General features: G+C 35.6%; 1 protein-coding gene across 2 annotated transcripts in view; it reads right to left on the bottom strand.

Annotated features, from left to right (window-relative positions):
* The window catches only part of itgav (integrin, alpha V), a 51,701-nt gene extending 41,003 nt beyond the window's left edge, over positions 1–10,698 (bottom strand). The window contains exons 1-2 of one of the 2 annotated variants that reach the window (XM_062061557.1): positions 10,213–10,698; positions 4,612–4,745 (exon numbers count right to left, since the gene is read on the bottom strand). In XM_062061557.1, the coding sequence (XP_061917541.1) occupies positions 4,612–4,745; positions 10,213–10,379 (301 nt within the window). In that variant the 5' untranslated portion in view covers positions 10,380–10,698. The remainder of the gene's footprint in view (positions 1–4,611; positions 4,746–10,212) is intronic. The other variant, XM_062061558.1, reaches the window with a different exon arrangement.
* Between the last annotated feature and the right edge of the window lie 1,236 nt (positions 10,699–11,934).

The raw sequence follows: 11,934 nt of genomic DNA on the forward strand, positions 1-11,934 counted from the left end.
GGACTTTTGATCGAATTTATTTAATATTTAGAATGCAAAAAAATAATAATCCATCCGTCGTCATCTCTTTCATAATGATTGTGAACGATAGGCCCAATTTAAAAAAAGTGCAGTTCCCCTTTAACCTTGTGCCATCAAACATATGGGAAGTTGTAAGCAAAATTCCCCGATAAGTCGACTCAAACTTGCTTTTTTGTAGAATTTTTTTCCCTAAAAAATACTGTAGAAGGCATATAAAAATATACTTAACAGTTAATATACAATGTAATGATATGTTAAAAAGTAATATATTTTCATTGATTATGTGTATATTTATCATTTAAATATAATTGTTCTTTTTCCAGTAATTAATGTTTTCAATTATTTTTTATTTTCCAATTAGCTGATTAATTATTGGTCTACAGCATGTATATCATTAGTCCAGACTTAAGTGTAGCCATTTAACTCACTGGCTCTTAACCCAGCATGAGACTTTGAACTGTTTAAAGCAGGGGTGTCCAAACTTTTTCCACTGAGGGCCGCACACGGAAAAATTAAAGCATGCGGGGGCCATTTTGATATTTTTTTTATTTTCAAAACATAACAAAATATATGGATTTTGTTTGTTTTGTACCTTTAGGGCTCCCGGGGACCATAAAGGGTCTAAGTCATTAAAATGTTAAAAACAAGTCAAATTTTTTATTTTTTTATTTATATAACGCTTACAGTAAATCTGTACAGTATATCAACTTCAGGTTGATATAAAGTTTAAAAAAAAAAAAAGGTTTTATGCCTTTTCTGTCAAAGACAACTTAGTTTTTTATAATAAAACTGAAATATGCAGTATCTCCCCCACTGCCCAAAACATTCAGAAAGCAATGTTTGATGTGAAGTAATTAGAGCCTTAAAAAGATCAATAATGCAGGACACCATTGATTTTAATTCATTATTATTTTTGAGTAATCACAGTGAAAAGATAAATAAAATCCCATTAAATATATTTGGGATCCAAAAGGTGCCCCACTCAGAAAGTGATACATTTTTATTAGTTGTTTTTTTTACTTTCAACACTTAAGTTACGAGCTCAACTTCAGATATATCTGTCGATTTTACGTTTGAACTATTATTTTGTTTGTTTTATGCTCTTTTGTCAAATAAAATGTTGATGTTTTTGTATGGCAACCACACAATATATGCAATATTTCCCACATAAAACATTTTAAAGTGAAATATTTGAAATAATTGGAGCCTGGAATAGGTCAATAATTCATTATAACATTGATTTTTTTTTTTTTTTGGAGCAATGGCAAAAAAAGAAAAAAGAAAGATAGACAAAAGAAAAAAAAAGCCTGCATGGTAGCTTTGTGTCAACATTGCAACTTTTTCTAGTTAGATTTCACCTCATTCCACTTTTTTAAATGTTTTTTTAATTTTTGCAATAGCATTTCCAGAATGTGTAGCGGGCCGGTAAACAATTAGCTGCGGGCCGCAAATGGCCCCCAGGCCGCACTTTGGACCCCCCTGGTTTAAAGTGTTAACTTTTTAACTGCCTTTTATCCAACAAACTGCTCTTAAGATAATTTTTATCTGCTCTTTATATATATATATATATATATATATATATATATATATATATATATATATATATATATATATATATATATATATATATATATATATATATATATATACAATATATATATATATATATATATATATATATATATATATATATATATATATATCAATGTTTATTTATATAGCCCTAAATCACAAGTGTCTCAAAGGGCTGTATATATATATATATATATATATATATATATATATATTAGGGCTGCAACTAACGATTAATTTGATAATCGATTAATCTGTCGATTATTACTTCGATTAATAATTGGATAAAAGAGACAAACTACATTTCTATCCTTTCCAGTATTTTATTTTAAAAAAACAGCATACTGGCACCATACTTATTTTGATTATTATTTCTCAGCTGTTTGTAAATGTTGCAGTTTATAAATAAAGATTTATTTAAAAAAAAAAATATATATTTTTTTATTTTTTTAAAAGCCTCTGCGCATGCGCATAACATAGATCCAACGGGTCGATGACTAAATTAATCGGCAACTATTTTTATAATCGATTTTAATCGATTTAATCGATTAGTTGTTGCAGCCCTATATATATATATATATATATATATATATATATATATATATATATATATATATATAAAAATAAAGATGTGTGTGCGTGTGCGTATTTTACCTCGGTTTTAAATGATATATTTTAGTCTGTCCTTTGCCCGTGTTTCTCGGCTTTTTGAGTGTTTACTTGTTTGTGGTGTACAGCCCTTTGTTTTTCAACTGTGGTTATTTTTAAAAGGCTATATAAATAAAGTTGGTATGGTATGTTAAAATACTTGTTGGCCCCTAGATGTCGTTAATTCTGTAATTGTTTATTTGTCGTTACAGTAGCAGCGCAGACAAAATAGCAACAAAAAGGTCAAAGGGCATAAGGAAGACAATGAGAGAATGACACTTTTCTTTCCCAAGCCACAAATGTGAAACCATTTGTCACTGGCCCATCATGCACCACGCCAACCCATCTAGGCAACTACTAGTTACAACGAGTCTGCACTAGTGATGTGGCAAGATCTGACTCTCCTCTGTTTAATGCACACACATCCCAGATAATTCAGTTGTATGTAGAAGCTTTGACTCATGAAGCTACAAAGGCTTTTATTGTGGAAAACACACACGCACACATTTATGGCAGTTCAAACAGCGTAACCTGTTATCGCCATGTGACCCCTGCAACTACAACACAATATTACATTGTTTCCCTTCCTTATATTAGGTCAAGTTGAATTAGATTTTTGCCAAATTGCTACATTTAGAATGGTGCTGGTGCTTAAACGCCAGGCAGACAACTGTTCATTCTTTCTGAGTTCCCTAACATTCCAGCATTTGTTCTGACACGAGCAGCTAGCGGCAGGCCCTTTCTGGACCAGGTAAGCGCCACGCTTTCCTGTTACCATTAGCATCCCGGGTCCACGGCAGGCGGACCAGATGTCGTCTTCTTGACTTGTTTTGACAGTTAGCAACAGTTTGAAACCCACATTACAGAACTACAGGATTTAGAACAACATCAACCTTAATGTTTTGGCTCTAGTTTTGACTGCCACTTTGGATTCCATGCAATTTTACCTAGCATAACAAAAGACTGAATCAACAGTGCCTCTGCTGGTTGCAGCAGAGTAGTGCACTCCAGACGCCACCAAATGTGTGTGATACTGAATTGAACCAAACTAAAGACTCAAGAGGCATTAAGCTAAAGATGTGCCAATCGATAGCCTTCTGATCCGTATCGGACGATTTTCCTGAAAAAGTATGCGATTGCCGATCATATATGCAGTATATATATATATATATCCATCCATTTTCTACCGCTTATTCCCTTCGGGGTCGTGGGGGGCGCTGGAGCCTATCTCAGCTACAATCGGGCGGAAGGCGGTGTACACTCTGGACAAGTCACCACCTCATCGCAGGGCCAAATATATATATTATAGTAATCAAGTATTCTATCAAATATCTCGATCGAGATATATATATATATATATATATATATATACATATACATATATATATATATACATATATATATACACATATACATATACACTGTATATATATATATATATATATATATATATATATATATATATATATATATACACTATATATATACACTATATATATATATATACACACTATATATATATATATATATGTATATATATATATATACATACACTATATATATATATACACACTATATATATATATATATATATATATATATATATATATATATATATATATATATATATATATATATATATATATATATATATATATATATATATATATATATATATATATATATATATATATATATATATATTTATTTATTTTTATTTATTTATTTTATTTATTTTTATTTTTGTTGTTGGGTTTTGTTTTTTTTTAAGCAAAAATATGATTTATTCGATTACCCGATTAATCGATCGAGATATTTGATAGAATACTCGATTACCATAATATTCGATAGCTGCAGCTCTAGTTGAATCGTTAAGTGCCCAAAGATTCGCACACCTATTATTTGGTTACAGGTTAGGAAAGCTCCTTCTAGGCTCCATGGAGATGGCCTAAAAACTTATTTTAAAAATGTGATTCTTATTAAAAAAATTATTATAATAATAATTCAAAAACATATATTTCACTTAATTTTTTTCTTAATCTATTTCTAAAAATTGTGAATTGATTTAGAATATGGATTATTTTGTTCACCTCTGTTAGTTGTGTATTTTTGACTTTGTTTGCTCAAACAGTTGTATGTAATAAAATAAAATAAGGAACTAGTTTAAATACTGTGTTGATATTGTTAAACTGTCAATAGCGCTCACCATAAGTACAGTGAAAAATGTACAGTTAATACATGTGATCAGTATGACGCATGGATGCTCGGTATTGGAATCGGCAGCAGAGTCAAACAGCAACTCAACCTGTCCAAGCCCGTCTAAAAGAGGTAGTAGAAAACGGCCGGTAAACAGAAAATTGCATTTTTTACCTGACGAGTCGAACTGTAGCTGCTGGCAGGGGGACGAGGTTTTCCAGGGGCAGCTATACACGGCTCCTCTCTCCACGACGTCGCTCAAGGACGACGACGTGTTGGCCCGGGGCGCTCCAATCAGAACGTCTGACCTGTGCGGGCAACAGCAACGCTACAAAGTGACAACTCGACTCAATTAGCTTGAGACACTCTCCATAATCTCCAACTTGAAAAGCAGTACAACCCTGCTGCCATTTATACATGCCTGAAGGGGATAAACATGGAATAGTAAAGGGAATTCTTGGTTTACAATGTTTTGTGGTTACATTGTTTGGTGGTTCGCTTAATAAAATGTGAGGCTCACTTGAGAACTAGTTAGGTGCATGCAGAGCCGGTTTTGTTGTTTTGAGGTAACTTTTAGTTGTTTTTAGAGCTGCCAAGTCAAGGACACACTATTTGTGTTTGTTTATTATTTAGGATAATCAATAGTTCTTGACCTTTCAATTACGAGGATGTGAGCACACTGAGACAGAAGAGCAAAATTGAGGGGGGGAAAAAAAGGAAAATTTCTTTCAGCACAAAATGCTGCCACGCAAACGCGGAAACAGCATAAATTTGGGTATTGATCCAATGCCAATTGGTTACAGGGTCATTATTAAAGTTCTCCTGTGTTCAGAGACATATTTTCTGAGTTTATAAACAATAAAAAATGACAAGATTTTGTGATAATAAAAAATATAAATGTACACTACCGTTCAAAAGTTTGGGGTCACCCAAACAATTTTGTGGAATAGCCTTCATTTCTAAGAACAAGAATAGACTGTCGAGTTTCAGATGAAAGTTCTCTTTTTCTGGCCATTTTGAGCGTTTAATTGACCCCACAAATGTGATGCTCCAGAAACTCAATCTGCTCAAAGGAAGGTCAGTTTTGTAGCTTCTGTAACGAGCTAAACTGTTTTCAGATGTGTGAACATGATTGCACAAGGGTTTTCTAATCATCAATTAGCCTTCTGAGCCAATGAGCAAACACATTGTACCATTAGAACACTGGAGTGATAGTTGCTGGAAATGGGCCTCTATACACCTATGTAGATATTGCACCAGAAACCAGACATTTGCAGCTAGAATAGTCATTTACCACATTAGCAATGTATAGAGTGTATTTCTTTAAAGTTAAGACTAGTTGAAAGTTATCTTCATTGAAAAGTACAGTGCTTTTCCTTCAAAAATAAGGACATTTCAATGTGACCCCAAACTTTTGAACGGTAGTGTATATGTATCAACTACCGTATTTTTCGGACTATAAGTCGCAGTTTTTTTTCATAGTTTGGCCGGGGGTGCGACTTATACTCAGGAGCGACTTATGTGTGAACTTATTAACACATTACCATAAAATATCAAATAATATTATTTAGCTCATTCACGTAAGAGACTAGACGTATAAGATTTCATGGGATTCAGCGATTAGGAGTGACAGATTGTTTGGTAAATGTATAGCATGTTCTATATGTTATAGTTATTTGAATGACTCTTACCATAATATGTTACATTAACATACCAGGCACGGTCTCAGTTGGTTATTTATGCCTCATATAACGTACACTTATTCAGCCTGTTGTTCACTATTCTTTATTTATTTTAAATTGCCTTTCAAATGTCTATTCTTGGTGTTGGGTTTTATCAAATAAATTTCCACAAAAAATGCGACTTATACTCCAGTGCGACTTATATACCGTAATTTCCGGACTATAAGCCGCACCTGACTATAAGCCGCACCAGCTAAATTTAGGGGAACATACAGATTGCTCCATATATAAGCCGCACCCGACTATAAGCCGCAGGGTTTTGATGTGTAATTACCGTAGTATATAGGGGTTCCTGCTAACACGGAGGGGATTGTCGGGACAGAGATGACTGTTTGGGAACGCAAAGCGTCCCATTTATTAACAATAAATCTTTCAATCATTCAATCAAACTTTCACATCTTTGACATGGCGAACAGCATTCGTGCAGAGTACAAATAATACAACGGTGCAAAGTAATACAAAGTGCTCACCTGTACGTTATCAAAATAACCAGCCTACCGGTATATGAAAAGTCAGTCTTTAATCATTGTGTCATCGTCTTCCTCCTGCGTACTAAAACCACCGAAATCCTCTTCGTCGGTGTCGGAGAAGAACAGGCCGTAAATAAGCCGCACCCTTGTATAAGCCGCAGGGACCAGAACGAGGGGAAAAAGTAGCGGCTTATAGTCCGGAAATTACGGTATGTTTTTGTTTTTTTTCTTTATTATGCATTTTCGGCCGGTGCGACTTATACTCCGGAGCGACTTATAGTCCGAAAAATACGGTATATACAGCTCATGCACTTGGTATCGCCAGTCGATATTTGTATACATTCACCCTTTTGTTTATATTTAAGAGTGCTGGCTTGTTGTTAGCGGTTAGTAGGCCTGCGCAATATATCGATTTCATCGATAAATCAGTTTTTTGTTGCAGACAATTTGAAAAATAAAAAAGTCAATGTTTATCTCCTTTTCCTCTGGCATATACGTTTTGCCCCCATGAGCTTTTGTAGCCCCTATCCGCCCCTTTACTTCCTTAGCCGAGATTAGCAAAACATGGCTAAAGCTAATGTCCATAAACTGTTCACTTCTAGGGATTACTTTTCCGCAGAACGGACTCTGATATTAACAAAATAAACAATAATGTAATACGAAATTATGCCTGTCTGTAAATAAATGAATTTAAAAAATAAAAATAAAAATTGTGCTATCGAGAGCAAGACATTTACTGCAAAGAAAAGAAAAGTGTTGCCAGTGCTTTAGAATAGCAGGCAACAGGCGTGGAACAAGTGACTGCACGCTGCAGGGTTTATTAAAAAAGGCAGCAGCACAACAAACGTATTCCAGCTTCTGAAACAGCATCAAGCTGAGTGGGGGATGTGCTACTCTTTATGAGGCGAAGAAGACGCAACAACAACAAACTCCACCTGAGAAGCAGCTTACTGTGTTGGAATCATTTACACAAGGTACCATGTTTGATGAGAAAGGAAAACAATGCACACAGCGATAACTAAAGCAGTCGATCTGCACATCAAAACCGGTCAGCCCGTACTTCTTAGACTTAGACTTCCTTTTTATTGTCATTCAAATTTGAACTTTACAGCACAGATAACAACGAAATTTCGTTACATAAGCTCATGGTAGTGCAGGATAAAAAAAAGCAATATGCTAATTCTTGTGGAATTATACCACATTTTATCATCAATATAGTGATATATTACATGTGCAATGAAGTGTACATTGTCTTTAACATCACGCTAGAGGCTATTTATTGCTACCATGCAAATTTTCGATGGCAAACATTAGCATTATCATTTTGATTTTAGCATCGAAAGTTATTTACTAGTCTAGCAGGAACACAACCAAAGCAGCATTGGTCTGAAATTCCTTGTCTTTGAGCTCACGGCAGCGGTTAAAAGCAGGGCAATGTTGATCCTGACTGTCCTCCGGGTAAGCTCTGTTTTTCTTTTTTTGTCTCCCCAGAAAAAACTTTTCATTTCTTTGGTTGTTAGGCCTTCTTCTTCTTTAACTTTTCATGGCAGTACTCAGGCGTTCGCATCGACTTCCGTCTTTTTAACGAATGGGGAAAGGGGGAGTGACATATGCCGTAAAGCAAGTCAGAAACATTTGTAGTTTTTTTTCTGTAACAGGGTTCCTGCCACCCTCCTCAATGTCGCCAAGTGACAGAGGTGTCATTCAACTAGTTGTAAATCCATGTATCATCCTAAAAGTTAAGAAAATATTTTATGAAGGTTGAAAAGTTACTTAGTGCTGCTTCTATTTACCGTATTTTTCGGAGTATAAGTCGCACCGGAGTATAAGTCGCACCTGCCGAAAATGCATTATAAAGAAGGAAAAAAACATACTGTATATAAGTCACATTTTTTGGCATACTTGCCAACCTTGAGACCTCCAATATCGGGAGGTTGGGGGTAGGGGGTGGGGGTGGGGTTGGGAGGTATTTACAGCTAAAATTCACCAACTCGAGTATTTCATATATATATATATATATATATATATATATATATATATATATATATATATATATATATATATATATATATATATATATATATATATATATATGAAATACTTGACTTTCAGTGAATTCTAGCTATATATATATATATATATATATATATATATATATATATATATATATATATATATATATATATATTTATTTTATTTACATATAAATAAAAGAAATACTTGAATTTCAGTGTTCCGGTGGCTATCCATTAGATGGCAGTATTGTCCTGTTTAACTTCTCCGTTCATGATGAGTATATCATTTCGGTCACCGTGTTCAATGGAAAAGTCTGTTCTACAAAATTTACAGGCAACATAATTACATACCCCTTCCCCTTCGAACTGTCCTGGATGAACTGAAATTCTTGTTTCCATTCGTTTTGGAACTTGCAAGCGTATTTCTTCATCTTGCTCGTCGACGGCGTCGCCATGTCTGTAATTTCCTCGTTCTTCTGCTTCGTCTCCTTGTTGTGTGCGCAGTTGTGCACTCTACTCTCTAAAAGCCGTAGATGTTATGACGTCATTGGGCAGGCAAGCTGTTTATATTGTGGGAAAGCGGACGTGAGAACAGGCTGTCCCCACTCAGGTCCGCATTGAGCTGGAGGGGGCGTGGCTTCCAGCTCCGGCTGAATACCGGGAGTTTGTCGGGAGAAAATCTCTGCCGGGAGGTTGTCGGGAGAGGCGCTGAATACCGCTAAAAACGGGAGGGTTGGCAAGTATGTTTTTTGGGGAAATTTATTTGATAAAACCCAACACCAAGATTAGGCATTTGAAAGGCAATTTAAAATAAATAAAGAATAGTGAACAACAGGCTGAATAAGTGTACGTTATATGAGGCATAAATAACCAACTGAGAACGTGCCTGGTATGTTAACGTAACATTATGGTAAGAGTCACTCAAATAACTATAACATATAGAACATGCTATACGTTTACCAAACAATCTGTCACTCCTAATCGCTAAATCCCATGAAATCTTATACGTCTAGTCTCTTACGTGAATGAGCTAAATAATATTATTTGATATTTTACGGTAATGTGTTAATAACTTCACACATAAGTCGCTCCTGAGTATAAGTCGCACCTATGAAAAAAACTGCGACTTATAGTCCGAAACATACGGTATTTAATTTTATTAAGGTATCTTACATGTCTCACACAGACCTCGTAAACTGAGGACCTCCTGTAAGTTGACGAGCTGCTGCAGTAAAAAGAACAAATTTTAGTTTGTCTTGTGTTATTATAATAACCAATCGAGTGGCGAAAAGTTTTGATAGTCGAACAAATGGAAGGCAATCAATGGAAGTCTTGGACCAAAATCCTATCAACGACAATCTTATTATTCATTTGTACGTTTAATGGGAAGGGTTGGACTTTCACATTTTTGAGTTAGGCTTTTGTTTACAGGTATAAAGCAATAATGTAATTTAAATAAGATGTTGGCAAGGGGACACAAAGGAGGAAAAACAAGTAAAATGTCCTTTATCCAGGTTAACTGTGTCATTATTACAGAAGTGGACTTACCGTTGGTTTATGGGAGATTTGAAAAAGTCCACCGAGAAGCCGAAGTAGCTTCCTGGGGGGCCGCTGAACACCGAGGGTCCCTCGACGTCCAGGTTGAAGGAGGCGCCGCGGTGGAGGAACAAGCACACCAAGAGCAGGAACGCATGACACGGCCGACCTACCGCCATGACCACCACGGCAGCTCCGGCTACTGCCCGAGGACTCGCGAAAGTAGTAGGCGGGCAGGGGACGATGCCAACTGGCTAGCCGCCGAGCTAGCTTGCGAACACAGCGACGCTACTTTTACGGCCGCCTCAGCACAAAAAGTTGTGTCCCGGAGAGCTGCGAAAACACAGAAGCCACCTTCTGAGAGGCGTAAGAAAAAACGGCCGTTTCACCAGTTGGCGAAAAGGAAGACGCCGGGGGGAGAAGCCGTCAATGTCGGCGTTGATGGAGTAGTGTCACCGTAGGACGGCCTGCCACAGCCCCGAGTCCCAACAAGCTAATTTGTGCTCCATCGTAACCCACACAATATCCGATTATTTCTCACCAAAATAAAAGACTCATCGGTATTAGCCTCTTCTGGATACTTTATTATGGTAACAATTTAAATTTATTTCCGTCCAGTTGGGGCTTGTCTCTGAAGGTTTTACAACTTTATCCTAAAGGTATTTTAACTTTATTCTCGTTATAGTACACATTAATTCTTCTAACATTAAGACATTATTCGCTAAGTTTACTATGTATTCTCCCAACCATACAAATCTACTATTGTAGCTGTTTTCTAGAAACTTCCCATGCATGTCATAATGCACCACAGGATTGTGCATGACTTGTTTTATTGTTTTGTGTTCTGCAGCTATGCATGCAATATGGATGGACTGCATTTAATTGTTTGCAGCTTCGCTCTGTTTTCGTATTTTCAATAAAAACATATATATACATATAAATATATATGTATACATAGGCAAGGAAAGTTTATTTATAGAGCACAATTTGTATACAAGGCAATTCAAAGTGCTTTACATAAAATTAAAAGACGGCAACAATAATGTATTTATGTATATATCTGTATATAAATATATATATATATATATATATATATATATATATATATATATATATATATATATATATATATATATATATATATATATATATATATATATATCATGATTAACTAATAAGTCCTTCTTTACCTGCTGCCCCGTTTTATCATATATTACTACCTTTGCATAAGTCAATGTTTACTTTTGTATGCACAATAAATCAACACAAAATCCGTACTTTGGAGCAAAGTTCACGACTCTACTATTTGGTTTGTTAACCTCAACGGCGAGGAGGTGGAGAGAGTCAGCTCCTTCAATTTCCTCTGCACCCTCATATCTGCTGACCTCTCCTGGACCCAAAATACAACTGCGGTCATCCGGAAGGCCCAGCGGAGACTCCACTTCCTGAGGGTGCTGAGGAAGAACAGACTGGAGAAGCAGCTGATGGTGACCTTCTATCGCTCAGCTGTCGAGAGCCTGCTGACAGACTGCATAACAGTGTGGTACGCCAGCTCCACTGAAGCAGACAAATCTTAACATTGCAACACATGCCAATACCGGGTTAACTTATAAAGTGCAATTTTAAATTTCTCGCTAAACTTCCGGTTGAAAACGTCTATGTATGATGACGTATGCGCGTGACGTCAATAGTTAAATGGATGTATTCGGACACCATTGAATACAATACAAAAAA

Source organism: Entelurus aequoreus, linkage group LG10, assembly GCF_033978785.1.
Source record: "Entelurus aequoreus isolate RoL-2023_Sb linkage group LG10, RoL_Eaeq_v1.1, whole genome shotgun sequence".
NCBI lineage: Eukaryota > Metazoa > Chordata > Actinopteri > Syngnathiformes > Syngnathidae > Entelurus > Entelurus aequoreus.